The 18,633-nt window shown below is 41.7% G+C and overlaps 1 protein-coding gene across 4 annotated transcripts in view; it reads left to right on the top strand.

Annotated features, from left to right (window-relative positions):
- The window catches only part of ATRN (attractin), a 149,670-nt gene that overhangs the window by 82,275 nt on the left and 48,762 nt on the right, over positions 1-18,633 (top strand). For all 4 annotated transcript variants that reach the window (XM_066387329.1, XM_066387328.1, XM_066387330.1 and 1 more), the window contains exons 19-24: positions 2,734-2,871; positions 5,716-5,809; positions 7,589-7,641; positions 10,938-11,032; positions 13,168-13,246; positions 14,653-14,810. In XM_066387329.1, the coding sequence (XP_066243426.1) occupies positions 2,734-2,871; positions 5,716-5,809; positions 7,589-7,641; positions 10,938-11,032; positions 13,168-13,246; positions 14,653-14,810 (617 nt within the window). The remainder of the gene's footprint in view (positions 1-2,733; positions 2,872-5,715; positions 5,810-7,588; positions 7,642-10,937; positions 11,033-13,167; positions 13,247-14,652; positions 14,811-18,633) is intronic.

Here is an 18,633-nt window from a genome sequence, read left to right as displayed (position 1 = left end):
CTGTCTCTCCCCGTTTCCAGCTTCAGAAAAATACAAAAAAAAATCCTCTCACATGAGGACAAATTATCATCCATCTTGAGAACACGTATATAATGAGTTGTATCTGCTTGGCTATTTATTTATTTATTTATTTATTTTTTCATTTTTCTGAAGCTGGAAACAGGGAGAGACAGTCAGACAGACTCCCGCATGCGCTCCACCGGGATCTACCCGGCTCGCCCACCAGGGGGCGATGCTCTGCCCCTCCAGGGCATCGCTCTGTTGCGACCAGAGCCACTCTAGCGCCTGGGGCAGAGGCCAAGGAGCCTTCCTCAGTGCCCGGGCCATCTTTGCTCCAATGGAGCCTCGGCTGCGGGAGGGGAAGAGAGAGACAAAGAGGAAGGAGAGGGGGAGGGGTGGAGAAGCAGATGGGCACTTCTCCTGTGTGCCCTGGCCGGGAATCGAACCCGGGACTTATGCACGCCAGGCCGACGCTCTACCACTGAGCCAACCGGCCAGGGCCTGTGAGAGGATTTGATGACACAGTTTGCTGTGCATTCTTTCATAGTTTATCCTGAATTTACCTGGTAATTGGGGTGGCCACTGTGATAGGTAATTGCCTTTATCCAAAGAAAAAAATAGCCCTGGCTGGTTGGCTCAGCGGTAGAGCGTCAGCCTGGCGTGTGAGGGACCCGGGTTCGATTCCTGGCCAGGGCACATAGGAGAAGCGCCCATTTGCTTCTCCACCCCCCCCCCTTTCCTCTCTGTCTCTCTCTTCCCCTCCTGCAGCCGAGGCTCCATTGGAGCAAAGATGGCCCGGGCGCTGGGGATGGTTCCTTGGCCTCTGCCCCAGGCGCTAGAGTGGCTCTGGTCACGGCAGAGCGACGCCCCGGAGGGGCAGAGCATCGCCCCCTGGTGGGCAGAGCGTCGCCCCTGGGGGGCATGCCGGGTGGATCCCGGTCGGGCGCATGCGGGAGTCTGTCTGACTGTCTCTCCCCGTTTCCAGCTTCAGAAAAATACAAAGAAAAAGAAAAAAGAAAAAAATAAACCCTTGTGTATCTTTATGGCAAGCAGGTGGTTGCAGCTTGGCACCATGCACCTAGGCTAAATTCCTGAAATGACTGGGAAATGATGTTTTCATTTCAAAGAAATGGCTCCCAGGCCCTTAAGAAAAACATTCTTGGATTGTAGTGCTGTCAGATTGACCATATCTACTTCATAATTTCTAGAAATTCCTCAGTACATCTGAAGTATCTCCCAGTATTTCTGAAAACACTTTTTCTCCTTATCCCACACTCCTATTAATTTAATCATTGTTTTTATATTTCTTCTGTAATTTCAGTGTGATTTTAAATGGGGAAGAGAGAAACATTTGTTCAGTCTTTTTATATTGAACCAGAATACAGATTTTTTTTCTAAATGATTTTGGGTATCACATTTTGTGTGTGTTGTGCTTTGCCATTTTGCTCTTTAGTTAGTCCTCCGTATCCATGGATTCTGTATCCACAGATACAGAAGGCCAACAAGGGACTTGAGTATCAGTGGATACTAAGGGATGAGTGTATGTATGGTTACTCATCTTCACAGGAACAACGAGTATATACCAGTCATAACTAATGTAGTCATTTTTAAGTTTTTTAGCTGCGGTCTGTAGAACAACTCAAATGCCTACAGAGATGGGGTAGAAAACAGGTGCTAAACAGAACAGGTGCAAGGCTATGGAAAGTTTCTGAGATGGTAGAATACTATATCATGCTGATCAAGCAAGAAAGATCTGCAAACCTTGCTGAAAGAATCAATCTTAAAGGTTCTCTCATACACACGCACACACAGAATGGTAATTATGTGATGTGATTCAGGTGTTAGCTAACACTGGTGGTAATCATTTGGCAACATAATAAGTATATCAAATCAACATATTTTACACCTTAGACTTACATTATGTTATATGTCAATTATATCTCAATGAAGCTAGGGGTTGGGAGGAGACAGATCCTCAGAATCAGCTATCTCTTTGCTGTGGTGCAGGTCATGTGAGCCTGGAGTCTGCAGTGCGCAAGAGCCGGCACAGCTGTGCTGAGCAGTCCCGAGAGGCTCAGGCTTTTCCGCTTTTCTAGTTGTCAAGTCCTGTGTGCATCAAGGATCTTACTGGTTCCACTTACAGAAATGTTTATATATAAAGATGGTTATTTTTCTAAAAATGAAAAATTGAAAACAAACTATCAGAATGTAAGGGGATGATTACGTAACTGTTATGCATCATAGAAATCATTATGTCATATAAACTTATTTATGATAGATGAAATAATGTAGTACAATAATTGTGATATATGTTTAAGAAGTCAAAATTGAATATTACAGTAAACATAATTCTGTAAAACTGGATTTTAAAAATACTGGAAGGACAAATTGCAAATGTGAAATGATCTCTGGGTGCTGGAATTACGTATGATTTTCTTGCATTCCTTATAGTTTTCAAATTTAACTACCATAAGCATATATTATTTTTACAATGAATAGCAACAAAAATCATTGTTTTACTGGCTGTGGTTTTTCACCTTGCTGTGGTATGTTTCTGATTTTCATACTGTAGCTCTTTTTTGATGTGTTGATCTTCTCAAACTAGTTTTTAGTGAGCCGGTTTTGATGATTTTGTATTTAGAGGCAATAGGGAACTTAGTCGCAAATAAATCGTATGGAACTCACTCCACCCAGTTCTGCAATGGGACAAAAAGAAAATTCTTTTTCTTTCAGCTTGCCAGTGCAACGGCCACAGCAAGTGCATTAATCAGAGTATCTGTGAGAAGTGTGAGAACCTGACCACGGGCAAGCACTGTGAGACCTGCATATCGGGCTTCTATGGTGATCCCACCAATGGGGGGAAATGTCAGCGTAAGTCAGATCCTTCCATCAGGGTTACTGACTGCAGCTCAGGTGGAACACGGTGCTTCTGTTTGATTTGACTAGCCAGGAAGAGAGAAGCCACTTGGTTTTGGATATTGCATTTCTTAAGTCACCCTTGTCAGCAGCTCAGCTGGGCCTGAGAGACAGTGAGCTGAGCTGCCATGTGTCAGAGTAGCCAGTTAAAGCAATAAACCAAACATGAAAGAATTAAGCTTTTAATCACTTGCTGCGACGGTATAAGAAAGAGGCCATAAGTGGTAAAAGCACTGACTCCCCTTGTTCTGTGTTCCATCTCAGAGTGGTGCACTGGTTGAGTGGCAGGTGGATGAACACAGTGGCCACCTAGGGCACAGGGTCTTCTCACTGTGAAGGAGCCTAAACCATCTCATGGCCCCTAGGGAAAGAAGGGAGGGGGAAGGGGAAGGGCTGGGAGTAGGTAAGCACTGGGGACTGAGTGGGAAGTATCTTCAAGGTCCCCTGCCCCATTAAGGAAGCTCCATAGAGGCCTGAAGATTCCCTGTGCCCAAGGCCTCAGATAAAGACACTTGGGGATGAGCCATCTGAAGTGGGGATGCAGACATGTGAAAGAAGTGGCCAACCAGAGGGTCCTGAGATCTTGGCTGCAGCTCCCCTCAGTGACTCCCACCCAGGCTGGTGGGGGGTGGGGGGGTGGAGAGGGGCAGATTTCCCTGGAAGGCCTGCCAGGGGGAAAAAATCACATCTGGGTTTTTAACCAGGAGTTAGACTCCTCAGTACTTCTAGTATATTTTAAATATTTAAATAGTCCCACGTTTCCCATACATATCAAATAGATTTCTGCAAGCAATGGGACATTTTATTGTTAGGACATAAATTATGTTTTTATAGGTGACCAGCGAAACTGACTTTTGGTTTGTTCTAGTTTCCACTGGAAAGACCTTTCAGGTTCTGAGCAGGAAAATAAATAAGAAAAGAAAAGCCCCAGATACTCCCTAAATTCTCTGATCCCAGAGCAGCCAGGAGGGAGCTGTATTCCAGTAGTATGTCCCTTAACCTCTCTAGGGTTCAGTTTCCTCATCTGCAAAATGGGGATAATAGGGTGGTTGTTGAAATGAAAGCAGTCAGAGGAGTGCATGACATGTAGTCCTCAATCAGTAGATGTGAGCATTTATTATTACTCTTCTAATGTCATTTTCTACCACTCTTAAATATAATTTTGTGCTCAGATTAAAAGATATTCATTAAAACATTTTCCCATTCCTATGAATAGATTTCATCCATTAGATAGTGATCAGAGTACCTAACATTATTATGTAAGGTATAGTGCTGGCAGCCACCCAAGACATAGGAGCTTGTATTATCCCCACAATCAAGGATCCTGCCCAACTTCTCACTGAGAGATGTGGCCATGCTGTGAACCACATCCAGGCTGTATAACTTTAACTACTGGGCCTGCTGGTGCCTCCAAGGGCCTGTACTGGCAGCCTGGTCAGCTGGGTCTGTGCCTTGTTGTGTCTTCATCCCCGTATCTGCATCTGCCATCTAGAAAATTTATATCTTGCTCTGTAGCATTTGTGGGGCCTGAGTACTAGTGTCCAGAACTTAGAGCTAACTTTATTTTTTAGAATCTCAATCCACAATAGAAAGCATGATTTCAAATACTGTGAATAGCACCAGATCTTTTATGTTTTCCATTTAGAATTGTATCATTCATAAGCTGAGAATAATAGCCATGCTTTATTGAATGCTTGTACCATCATGTACCGTCTCATTTCCATCCTTACAGCAACCCTAGGAGATAAGCACTGTTACTATCCCCATTATGTAGATGAGCAAACAGACTAAGAAGAGTTAAATAGCATGCCCAAAGTTACAAAGAAGCTCAGTGGAGGGGACTAAATTCAAACCCAGGCAAACTGACTTCAGGCCTTCACTTTTTATTAATACACTGTACCCCCTCTCCATACTCAACTGAGCCAGGAGTTGAACACTCATGTTTCTGAATGTTCATTCATTCTTTTAACTGCCTTACTATTCTGTTTCACAGGTTTCTTTGGGTGATTTTTTTCTCTGTAAGATTTATTTTTAAAGTACTCATATCTGCAGCATAATGCCTTTAATTTATTCACAGCAAAATGGCATGTAAAGTGAAAAGGAATTAAGCAAAAAGACTCACTATTTTAACCAGAGTATAAAATCATCATGGCTCATACTTACCTGTTGGCTAAAAAAGGTAGAAAGGTGTAGATGGCTAGAGGAGGGAGGTGACAGGAGTTGTTTTCTCCAGAGGCTAAGAAGAGGAAAGAAAGGGTGCCGAGTCCTGAACAGCCTCTGAAGGTTGACCTGCCATTGGAATCCACCCCAGTTCTGAGCCCTGGTGTGATTCGAAACGACCATTGTGGAGAGGGCACTCAGATGAGGCAGAGCACAGCCAGATTAACCCTCCCCTTGGACAGTCATCACTCAGAACGTCTCCATGGGGGCAGGGGTTGTATCTGTGTCCTCACACTCAGTGGCTGGCACACCGGAGATACTTCATAAAGGTTTATTGAATGAATTGTAATAGTGAAAAAGAGAGTCTATTGAAAAGGTGAAAATAGTGATTGCTTCAGATGGTGATGGAAATGACATTCTTTCCTCCTGTCCTTTGACTTGGGTTCCTTTAATGTTGCCTTTACATTATTTGAGATAAATCATTGACTGTAAAACAAGAATCTTACCCATTAAATGATTTTATTTTAATCTGTTTCATATCAAGTCTAATTCAGATAACATTATTTGTTTCAGAAAAAGTCTCTGATAGTAGTAATCTTTTAAGCCAGTTGTGACCAACATTCCTTTTCCTCTCCCTAGCATGTAAGTGCAACGGGCATGCATCACTGTGCAATTCCAATACGGGCAAGTGCTTCTGCACCACCAAGGGCGTCAAGGGGGACGAGTGCCAGCTGTGAGTACCACCCTCCAGGGACCCCTGCCGCAGGCCACGCCTGGGTTTTTGACTGACAGCCAGGTCAGCTGGGTCTGTGCCTTGTTGTCATGGGCTCTGAGGGAGCCTCAAGTTGATTGATTTGGAATTTTGCCCTTTCTACTTCAGACGGGTCTAGCCTAGCCTCCGTACTGAGCAGATTGACAGTTTAGCAGCAATTCCTTAGTGACTGTAATTCACATTTTTATGTTTGAGTGACACTAACATATCCTGGGTTGCTGACTTAGTCATTTAACTTCAGCCACTACTCTGTTTTTGTCATTTTAAGAAATGTGAACCCTTTTCTAAAGGAAGAGCTAGAAGAGCTGGTATTCCAGGGCAGTATTGATTTGGCATTTTGGTTATCTGATAGTGGAGATGATCCTCCTCTCTGCCCTTTAACACATCCCTTCTTGTAGCCTTTTTCTTGACAAACTATGAGACATCTTCCAGGGGAGATCCTGGGGTCCCCATCCATGAGGCTGCATGAAGATGTGGGGTATTAGCCCTGTTTGTCTCCACAGAGCCAGGTCCTGCTGAGGTGAATCACTTAACTGTGCTGAACCTCAGTTTTCCCATCTAGCAGTAATGGGACTAGCAATAATTGTTTTAGTGTCCTGGGAGGTTGAAAGAAGAGAGATTGTTCTCCAGTTAATATATTCCCGTCTCCCTCACCAGAACACCTCATAAAACACATGTTCACGCTTATTCTCTCAAGAAGAGACTTAGAGAGAAATGTTTATCAGTATCAAAATAGAGCTGATACAAGCAGATATATCATTGGTAAACTTCGTTCTGCTTAAGGAACACTAGTGTTATCACCAGCGATGGGGCCTTGACAGTGGTGTTCAGGAGGGAAGTGTTCTGTCCACATTCTGTTTCATACCAGTGTTCATTGGCTGCCCTAATGCCAACACATGAAGAAAAGACTAATCAAAGAGTAAATTTAATTTTTGAATCTAGGTTCCTTTAAACAGAAAAAAGTAATAGAGCAAAATTAATCAGTCCTGTCGTCAGTTTTGGTATACAGCAATGAAATGAAGTATTGATCCAGTGAAAGACTTTCTTTTTAAGAGATTTAGAAATTAGCAAGTACTGATAATCACCTTCGATAAAAGGACACAATATCCCTAAGTTATATTTCTGGACAAGTGCTTGACCCAAGCTTTTCCTCTTCTTTTTTGCGTAGTTCATAGCTGTTGTGCTTGCATAAATGGTTTTGTTGATGTTCGTAGATGATAGCTATGGGGAAATCAATAATTCTGTTTGATTAGAACTTATTTTTTTCTCCAGACTGGTGAACCATGTCCAAGATTTAAAAAAAAAAAAAAAAGATTCATTGTGTTTAGCCTTCTATCACTTGTATTTCAAGAACAGTATCAGTTAATCCAGAGAGGATAGGAAAGAAGTGAGAAATGAAGATAGTAAAAATGTTTTAACTGCACTTTTATAAGAATATTTAGTTCACACAAATGTGAAAATGTGTTTCTTATTATTATAAGTAGGCTCTAGATTTATTATATTTGGATCTATCTCGAGCTTTGGCAAATGTTTATTAGTTGATGGTGGTGTGAATGGCTGGGCAGTCAGCATTAAAAATGAATGCAAATTCTTGTTATTTCACCTGATTTGAATAACAGTAAAGAATGTAATTATACTGACTCAAAAACTGTGGTTTATGTTAAAGGATCTACTTGATTTTAAAATGAATATAGAGTCTTAAATAGCAACAGAAAATAATCTTCAATTTTTCCCCCCTAGATGTGAGGTAGAAAATCGGTACCAGGGAAACCCTCTCAAAGGAACATGCTACTGTAAGTGTTTTTATAATTTTTACTGGTCTAGATGCACAACAGTTCAGTAAAACTTCATTATTGTCTTTAACATTGTTTGAGAATAGTGAGTGCTATAGGAGTATAGCAGTGACCCGTGGAAGTGTTCCCTTATTTGATGTGTTTACATCCTGTTAAGTTTAATGCATATATAGACACAGTTTTAAACTGTTTTAATTTGGTTGTGGTTTACGTTAATATGTTCATATTAGCTAACAGGGAAGAATACAGAAATACACATCTCTGGTTTCCTTGCTTATGTTCTCTTGAAACTTATTTCATTTGCCATTATGTGGTTGGGGGTCACCATATTTCTGTGTGTGTGTGTGTGTGTGTGTGTGTGTGTGTGTGTAGCATTCTTTTTACCATAATTCTTTTTTTTTTTTTTTTTTTTTTCATTTCTGAAGCTGGAAACGGGGAGAGACAGTCAGACAGACTCCCGCATGCGCCCGACCGGGATCCACCCGGCACGCCCACCAGGGGCGATGCTCTGCCCACCAGGGGGCGATGCTCCGCCCATCCTGGGCGTCGCCATATTGCGACCAGAGCCACTCTAGCGCCTGAGGCAGAGGCCAAGGAGCCATCCCCAGCGCCCGGGCCATTTCTACTCCAATGAAGCCCCGGCTGCGGGAGGGGAAGAGAGAGACAGAGAGGAAAGCGCGGCGGAGGGGTGGAGAAGCAAATGGGCGCCTCTCCCGTGTGCCCTGGCTGGGAATCGAACCCGGGTCCTCCGCACGCTAGGCCGACGCTCCACCGCTGAGCCAACCGGCCAGGGCCTACCATAATTCTTATTATAGGATATAGATTTTTTTAAATAATTCTTAAAATATAGTTGAAGTTATTTTCTCAAACAGATTTGAGTTAATCACCTCTTTAGGAACTAATATATAAAGTATAATCTCTAATGATTAATTTATAGTGAAAGGTAAACCTGGCAAAGTGACCAGGTCCTTATGGGTAAATGCATTTTCTCCCAATATGAGATCCACATAGTAGACCAGATTATGGAACCAGAGGAAAAGGAGTTAATGTTTGGCATAGCCACTATAGTTATATACCTGCTTTCCTGGGTTGAATAGTGTCGCTCCAAAATTCCTGTCCACCTGGAACCTATAAATGTAAAAATAGTTTTTCTTTCTAGGAGAAAAGAGAAAAATGTTATGACCTTGTGTAGGGGAAAGAGTTCTTAGATATGATTCCAAATGCACAGTTCATAAAAGAAAAAATGTTTATTGGAACTTACCAAAATTTAAAATTTGTATTTTGGCCCTGGCCAGTTGGCTCAGTGGTAGAGCCTCAGCCTGGCGTGCAGAAGTCCCGGGTTCGATTCCCGGCCAGGGCACACAGGAGAAGCGCCCATCTGCTTCTCCGCCCCTCCCCCTCTCCTTCCTCTCTGTCTCTCTCTTTCCCTCCTGCAGCCGAGGCTCCATTGGAGCAAAGATGGCCCCAGGCGCTGGGGATGGCTCCTTGGCCTCTGCCCCAGGCGCCAGAGTGGCTCTGGTCGCAACAGAGCGATGCCCCGGAGGGGCAGAGCATCGCCCCCTGGTGGGCGTGCCGGGTGGATCCCGGTGGGGCACATGCGGGAGTCTGTCTGACTGTCTCTCCCCGTTTCCAGTTTCAGAAGAATACAAAAAAGAAAAAAAAATTTGTATTTTAAAAAACATTATTAAAAAATAAAAACAGCCTGACCAGGCTGTGGCACAGTAGATAGAGCATTGGACTGGGATTTGGAGGACCCAGGTTCGAGACCCTGAGGTCGCCAGCTTGAGCACGGGCTTATCTGGTTTGAGCAAGGCTCACCAACTTGAGCCCAAGGTCGCTGGCTCGAGCAAGGATTCATTTGGTCTGCTGTAGCCCCCCCCCCCCCTCAAGGCACATATGAGAAGTCAATCAATGAACAACTAAGAAGGCGCAGCGAGGAATTGATGTTTCTCATCTCTCTCCCTTCCTGTCTGTCTGTCCCTATCTGTCCCTCTCTCTAACTCTGTCTCTGCCACAATAAATAAATAAATAAATAAATAAGCAATCCACAGACGAGAGAAATGTTTACAATGAGTGTATTTGATAAAGGGCTCATATCCAGAATATATGAGGAACTCTTCAAAAACAAAGATTTGAATAAATATTTCACCAAGAAAATATATATGAATGGCCAATAAATACATGAAAAAACAGGTTACATTAGACATTTAGGATATGTATATTAAAGCCATAGTGAGATACACTCCTAGAATGACTAGAATCAAAAGCCAATACTATGGCTTAAGACAGGGGTCCCCAAACTTTTTACACAGGGGGCCAGTTCACTGTCCCTCAGACCATTGGAGGGCCGGACTATAAAAAAAAACTATGAACAAATCCCTATGCATACTGCACATATCTTATTTTAAAGTAAAAAAAAAAAAAAAAAAACAGGAACAAATACAATATTTAAAATAAAGAACAAGTAAATTTAAATCAACAAACTGACCAGTATTTCAATGGGAACTATGCTCCTCTCACTGACCACCAATGAAAGAGGTGCTCCTTCTGGAAGTGCGGCGGGGGCTGGATAAATGGCCTCAGGGGGCCACATGCGGGCCGTAGTTTGGGGACCCTTGGTTAAGAGAAGACAACTGAGTTCTCATATCTGCTTCTATATTCTGTTGCAATACATCTTTTTGGTAGAAGTTCTTGAGAAAAACTCAGCCTCACCGACATATAGTTGAAAAGGGGAATCTTTTAATATCCTTTTCAGATAATTATGGATATCATCCTTTTATACCTTACCAAATCCAGACAGCTGGCCATTTCTTAAAGGTTATCATGTGGAACCTGAAACCACATCATTGAATTTACTATCTTGGAAAGTAAAAGCCAATACCAAGTTTTAACAATGATGTGGCAATACTTAATACATTCTTTGTGGGAATGTGAAATGGTATAGCCATTTTAGAAAACCCTATGGCAGTTTCTTAAATAGTTAAAATAAAATTAACAACTCCCCACTTTAGCATTATATCCCTAAACACAACCTAGAATGTAATAGATGTTTAATTATTATTTGTAGGTAAGTTAAGTTGGAGCTTAAAATCTCAAGGAGGGTTTGGAGGGTTAACCCAAACAAAATAATACTGCCCACAGACTTCATTTCCTTGAAAAAAAAACCCAGTCCCTGGGTATAAGTGAGCCAAAAGTGCTTTCCTGGCTATTGAATATTTATGAGAAAATCAAGGTGTGTTTCTAGACACCTGTTTTGTTTTGTTTCAGTTTTTAAATATACATCTTTCTTTCCACAGATACTCTTCTTATTGACTATCAGTTCACCTTTAGCTTGTCCCAGGAGGATGACCGCTATTACACAGCCATCAATTTTGTTGCTACACCTGATGAAGTAAGATTTAAAAGTTTTCTTACTTTGTTTTAAATTTGTGTTGATCTTTTTGTCATTGTGGATAGAGGCACTGCCTTAGCAGCAGTCTCCAGAGTGGAGCACACAGGATGATGTTTAGAGGTACAGGAAAAAAACATTAGAATCTACATTTTATCTTCTTTCCATCTACAAGGAATGAATGGTGTTAAGATTTACCATTATCGCAGGCGGTGGCGCAGTGAATAGAGCGTTAGACTGGGATGTAGAGGACCCAGGTTTGAGACCCCGAGGTCGCCAGCTTGAGTGCAGGCTCATCTGTTTTGAGCAAGGCTCACCAACTTGAGCCCGAGGTCGCTGGCTCGAGCAAGGGGTCACTCAGTCTGCTGTAGTCTCCTGGTTAAGGCACATATGAGAAAGCAGTCAATGAACAACTAACACAGCGAGGAATTGATGTTTCTCATCTCTCTCCCTTCCTGTCTGTCTGTCCCTATCTGTCCCTCTCTCTGACTCTCTCTGTCTCTGCCACAAAAAAAAGAAAAAAGATTTACCATTATCTAGCCCTGTTTGAGTAGCTCAGTTGGTTGGAGTATCGTCCTGACATGCCAAAGTTTCAGGTTCAATCCCTTTATCAGGATGCATATGGGAATCAGCCAATGAATGGACAGAACAGCAAATTGATCTCTCTCTCTCTCTCTCTTTCTCTTTCTCTTTCTCTTTCTCCCTTTCTCCTTCTCAGCATAGCCAACAGTGTACTTCTTCTACTTGGCTCAATACAGTTCTCAGAGATATCTTTTCAGTCATTAAAACCAAGAATCAAAATAAATTAAACCAACTCTTCAAATTTCTATATCTCTAAGTGGTAAAGTTTTCAAAGCTAATAAAATATATTTAGCCATATCTCTCTTGAAATAATATATATTTTTAGTGAGAGATAAATATTACTCAAATCATTAATGAATATAATCAAGTTATTTTTTTATTTATTTCAGCCTTACATGCTTTTTCTTTTTAGATTTCATTCATTTTAGAGAGGAGAGAGAGAGAGAGAGAGAGAGAGAGAGAGAGAGAGGAGAGAGAAATGGGGGTGGAGTAGGAAGCATCAACTTCCATATGTGCCTTGACCAGGCAAGGCCAGGGTTTCAAACCAGTGACCTCAGCATTACAGGTCAACACTTTATCCACTGCGCCCCCACAGGTCAGGCCAGCCTTATATGCTTTTTTAAAAATCATTTTCATTTTGGAGAACTTGACACTGTATATAGTCTATTAGTTCAGAGATATATTGGCTGAATTTATAACTACAGATAAAGTGAGGCACTTGATCAACTGTTTTACTGTCCAGACATTTGGAAACAGCTGCCCGGAGTTTTCTTAGGTGGTTGATTTCACTAACATAAGTCACAGGATGTAAGTCACAGTGCTCAGGTGAGGGCTCTTTTTTTAACGATATTTTTTTGGACACTGGCCAGGTAGCTCAGTGGCTGGAATGTTGTCCTGGAGCACTGAGGTTGCGGGTTCAATCCCCAGTCAGGATACATATGAGAAGCAACCAATGAGTTTACAACTAAAGGGAGTTGATTCTTCTCTCTCTTTCTCCTCCCCCCTCACTTTTTCCTTCTTTCTTTCTCCCCCTGCCTTTCTTCCCCCCCCCCCCCTTTTCCATTGCTCTCTTCTTTCTCATTCAGATCAATGGAAAAATTTAAAAAAAAATTTTTTTTCACAGTTAGGCATTTAATAAACCATTAAATTCCATACATTTTTTTGGGAGAAAAACCAAATTTATTTGGGGTATATTAGAAATTTTGCTAACTCTTCTAGTAAGTCAGTTTCTCTTAAGACATTGTAAAACAGGGGTCCCCAAACTTTTTACACAGGGGGACAGTTCACTGTCCTTCAGACCGTTGGAGGGCTGCCACATACAGTGCTCCTCTCACTGACCACCAGTGAAAGAGGTGCCCCTTCCGGAAGTGTGGCAGGGGGCCAGATAAATGGCCTCAAGGGGCCACATACGGCCCGCGGGGCCGTAGTTTGGGGATGCCTGTAAAATATCTGTTTTGTAATTAAGAAAGGTAAAAGTAGTAAATTTTAATTACTGTTCTATTTTAAAATCTGGAAACTGTACTAGTTAATTTTTAATTATCCGTACCTCTCATCAGCAAAACAGGGATTTGGACATGTTCATCAATGCCTCCAAAAACTTCAACCTCAACATCACCTGGGCTGCCAGCTTCTCAGGTAAAAAAAAAAAAAAAAAAAAAAGAGGCAAACACCTAGAGAAGACCTTCTGAGTGGAGGTAATAGATTAAGAAACACGATGTAGGAGTTGAGAAAGGGGGCTCTGGAGACAGACAGATGGGTTTGAAATCCCCCATTGCCACTTATTATCTGGGAGACCTTGAGCAAATGTCCAAACCCCTCTCTGGATGTTAAGGTTATTCATTGTGAAGCGAATTGTCGTGTAGATTCATTTGGGCTCTGCATGCCTGCCATGGTGTCCCCTCAGTCCATGCTCACTACCCCTGTCCCACTGCCACCACTGACAGCATCGCTGCAGCCGCTGTCTGGGCACTGCCATCCTTGTCCCCATCCGCAGAGTGCTGTGGGAGTTAAACAAGAATGAACAGAATACTCGATGTAGTGCTTGGTACATGGTAAATTCCCCCTAAATGTGTTATTATCATTACTCTATATTACTGGTTTTTTATCAAAACACAACCAGATTGAAGCAAAATAAAATCATTACCTTTGCATGTTTCTTTATGTTCATGTCTCTTTTAAGAGACAATCTTTTATTGTATAGAATTTGGAAAAGGTTCAGAAACTTGCAGTGAGGAGAAACTTTTAAGAAAAGGTCTGAATTATTGGAGCATTTGTCTTGAGAAAGACAACATCTCTGAGCATGTGAGTGGTGATTTGCAGTGACTGTCTCAGTGAAGACCTGACAGTCTGGATTTAACTCACACAGGGGACAAATCTATTCCATGAATCTTCATAGACACTAGAATTCCCAGCAGAGGAAATGTTGCAAGACTTTTGGGAGTAGGATACATTTATACCAGATTGGGGGAACTTAAATACAGGTGTAGCTGGTAGCAGAAACAACTGACTGACCCTTAGAGCTTTCTCCTCCCTGCTACTGTTGAGGTCACTGCTAGTAAGGAAGTGAGGGGTGAATAGTGTCCCCTATAGGAGAGAGAGATATGGAGCACTGCCAAACAGGTATAAAGAGAAAGTTCAAAGCAATTGAAGTGTTGTGAACAGTGGATGCCGTTGCTTGTTAATAGGATTCTAGTGGTATGTGTATTTTCACGGCATGTGCAGCCCATTTCAGGGAGGGGAATTGCAGGGATTCCTGATAAAACCATTCTATTTAAGGGCCTTCTCAGCTTCAAATCCCAGCTCTTCTTGCTGGCTGTGTAACCTGAACCAAGTTACTTATTTTCTCTGAACCTTAGTTTCCTGATATATAGATAAGGATAATAGAGTTATCATTAGGATTAAATGAGATTGGGCTCTTAAAGGCTTTTCCTGGAACATTGTAAGTGTTTAATAAATGCTAACTCTTATCCTTATTATTAATGAGGGTAGATTCTGCTCCCACAAAAAAAGGCTCTTCTGTTTTGTTCTTTTCTTCCTAATAGCTGGAACCCAGGCTGGAGAAGAGATGCCTGTTGTTTCGAAAACCAACATTAAGGAGTACAAAGATAGTTTCTCTAATGAGAAGTTTGATTTTCGCAACCACCCAAACATCACTTTCTTTGTTTATGTCAGTAATTTCACCTGGCCCATCAAAATTCAGGTAAGATGTGCTTTTTGATCTCTTTTGCAGACATGGTGAACTCTCTTTAGTGGAGACTAAATTTACTAATCTGGAACTTGCACATAATGAGGTGTACAGTATTGCTTTCCTCTGTAATTCCTATGGCAGAGGAGTGCTGAGCACATGAATACCATAGAGATTGTAGTGGGGATAGTCTACTAAACCACTTAGAATGAAAGTTATCAGCATTTCTGAAAGGAGGTTGGCATGTAACACATTTGGTAATTATAACTACTAATTTCTCCACTGAGCTTGCCATATGAAAGCTTGTGGAGGTACATGAAGAGCTTCAGTTCTGGGATGGTTAAGGTGGGTCTAAAGGAAACAAACACATATAACCAGTGGAAGCAGCGCGTGGAAAGTGCCACATGAAAAGATCCCAAAAATGCTATCAGAGTATATAGGAGGATGGGATGGTATGTAATGGGAGGCAGGATTAGGTTGCATTGAAGAGCCTAGGCCTTCTAGTCAAACAGATGTGGGTTTGAGTGCTGGCTTGCTCCTGTAGAATTCAGGTGGCTGCTCCACATCTCAGATTCTATGACCTGAAAGGGTGAGTCAAAGGATGCATGTCACCTGCAGCAGCCCCTGCTGTTCTCCATCTGCTCATTTTCTCTGTTCTGAGGGAGCCAGTGGACTCCCTTTTATCCAAGACCATTGGTCCAATTTGTGCTTTTTATTATCATTCACTACTGTGCCCTTGAGGCCTTACCTTAATACTTTTCACTTTTATCCCCTTCATTTTGGGTAAATGTGGAATTTAGGGTGGACTTTTAGGGACTGGTTCACCTTTAGCCGTGAAAACATGGTCACTGGACTAGGGCTGTGGCTCTTTGTCAACTTTCAGAAGCATGGTCAACTGAAGCAAGTTGTCACAGATAGTTAGGATGGGTCTGCAATCTAGTTCTGGTGGTTTTGCGTTCATGCTCGGGGCTGTGACTAAAAAGCTATCTTTATTTCTAGAATGTGGAGAACTGGCTCTGTGTTGTATTTTTTTCTCACCACCCTCTCCTTTTCCTGTCTAGATAGTCTACAAGTTTATCCTCTGATCTGCTTCTTCCTTTGCTCTTGTATACGGCTGCTTCCCTTCTCAGCCAGCCTTTTGTAAGCATTGACCACATTCCCTATTTCTGATTCCTCTTATTCATTCACCCATCAGCCCAAACCAATCTGCCTCCTCCCCACCACATCCTGAAACTGCCCTGTCTTAGTGAACTCCAGTGACTGGATTCTCCAGTCCCCTCTCCTCATAGAGTGATTTGAGTTACTGTCTTTCTTGCCTTCCTGATCCTTCTTTTCCCTGTTTCTTTGGCCAGTCTTTTTAGGGAATCTTCTTCCTCACACATTGGGTTGTCTGGGATTCAGGTTGGTTCTCTTCCTTCTTCATCCCAGTCTCCTGGGGTAATTCCGTCCCATTTGTAGGTACTCCTCTACTGGTGATTCTCCATGCTCTGTCTCCAGCCCAGCTTATACTTGAGCTTCAGACCAGTAAGTACTCTTGGTTGCTGCCTACACATCTCTACCTGGACATTCACAGGCTCTCTGCACTCAGCACATGATCATTCTTGTAACCTTAGCTCCAAACCCTGTGCTTCTTTCTCAGTGAATGACATTACCAATTCATGGCATTGCACAAGCCAGGATCCAGGAAGTCACTTGCATTCCTGGGACAAACCTGACTTGGGCATGATGTATCATTTTCTCACTTTAAGCATTGCTGGATTCAGTTTACTAATATTTTGCTTAGAACATTATTTCTATTTCATGAGTGAGAACGTCTATTTCTTTCCTGCCCTTGTTATGGTTTTTATATCAAGGATAAACTAACTTTTAACTATAAATTGAGGAATTTTGTTTTTCATTTCTAGAAGAGATTATATAAAATTAGAATTACATGAACCTTGAATACTTGATAGATCTAGAAAACTATTTGATTCTGGTGATTTATATATAGAGATCTTTTTAACTTATGGTTCAACTTCTTGAATAGTTATAGGATTTTCTCCTTCTATTTGAGTCATTTAAGTTAGTTTATTTCATATATTTCTCAAATGTATTGATACAAAATTATTCACACTGTCCTTTAATCTTTGCAGCATTTGTGCTTAAGTATACTGAGTGATACACTTTAAAATGGTTAAAGTGGATAATTATATCTCATGTATATTTTACCCCAACAAAAAATAGCTTTAAAAATTGCAGCAAGATATTTTTTGTAAATATAGACCATCTAAAATTTACATGAAAAGACAGATTCTAATTCCCGGCCAGGGCACACAGGAGAAGCGCCCATTTGCTTCTCCACCCCTCCGCCGCGCCTTCCTCTCTGTCTCTCTCTTCCCCTCCCGCAGCCAAGGCTCCATTGGAGCAAAGATGGCCCGGGCGCTGGGGATGGCTCTGTGGCCTCTGCCTCAGGCGCTAGAGTGGCTCTGGTCGCAACATGGCGACGCCCAGGATGGGCAGAGCATCGCCCCCTGGTGGGCAGAGCATCGCCCCTGGTGGGCGTGCCGGGTGGATCCCGGTCGGGCGCATGCGGGAGTCTGTCTGACTGTCTCTCCCTGTTTCCAGCTTCAGAAAAATGAAAAAAAAAAAAAAAAAAAAAAAAGATTCTAGAATAGCTATTGAATATAACAGTTTTGAAAAAAACACTAAAGTGAGAAGAATCACTTTATGCAATGTTAAAGCTTACTATTTAACTAGAGTAGTCAAAACATTGTAATTATTGCTGGAGGATAGATAAGATCAGGCAATGGAATAGACACAGGATAGAGTAGAGAAACCTGGAGTATATAGATCCACATAAATATGTCCAACTGGTTTTGGGGGGTTTTTTTGCTTTTTTTGGCATTTCTCTTATATTTATTTATTTATTTACTTACAGAGACAGAGAGAGAGTCAGAGACAGGTCAGATAGGGACAGACAGACAGGAATGGAGAGAGATGAGAAGCATCAATCATCAGTTTTTCGTTGCGACACCTTAGTTGTTCATTGATTGCTTTTTCATATGTGCCTTGACCGTGGGCCTTCAGCAGACTGAGTAACCCCTTGCTCAAGCCAGTGACCTTGGATCCAAGCTGGTGAGCTTTGCTCAAACCAGATGAGCCTGCGCTCAAGCAGTCAACCTCGGCATCTCGAACCTGGGTCTTCTGCATCCTAGTCCGACGCTCTATCCACTGCGCCACTGCCTGGTCAGGCTCCAACTGGTTTTTGACAAAGGCACAAAGACAGTTCAGTGATAGTTTTTTCAACAAATTCTGCTGGAACAATTGGACAACCATAGGCTGAAAAATGAACTTTGACCTAAACCTCACATCTTACATAAAAATTAACTCAATATGGATCATAGATTTAAATGTAAAACAAAGCTATGAAACTTTTAGGAAAAAAGTAGGAGAAAATCTTCACATCGTAAGGCTAGGTGAAGAAAACTTGACAACAAAAACATGACCCATAAAAGGAAAAATTGATAAATTGGACTACATTAAAACAAAAAAGTTTTCTTCTGTGAAAGACCCTATTAAGGGGATGAATAAGCAAACTACATACTGGGAGAAAATATTTGCAAACCATAGTTCTGACAAAGCACTTATATCTGGACTATAAGAATAATTCTCAAAATTAACATTAAAGAACAAACAGTTCATTTATAAAATGGACAAAAGACATAAAGAGCATTTCACTGAAGAGAATATATATATATCTAGAAAATAAGCACATGAAAAGATGTTTAGTATCAAAAGCTATTAAAGATGCCTGACTTGTGGTGGCACAGTGGATAAAGCATTGACCTGGAATGCTGAG

This window comes from Saccopteryx leptura, chromosome 5 (assembly GCF_036850995.1).
Source record: "Saccopteryx leptura isolate mSacLep1 chromosome 5, mSacLep1_pri_phased_curated, whole genome shotgun sequence".
Lineage (NCBI taxonomy): Eukaryota > Metazoa > Chordata > Mammalia > Chiroptera > Emballonuridae > Saccopteryx > Saccopteryx leptura.
Note: the sequence above shows the minus strand (reverse complement) of the source record. Positions and strands in the feature narration are given on the sequence as shown.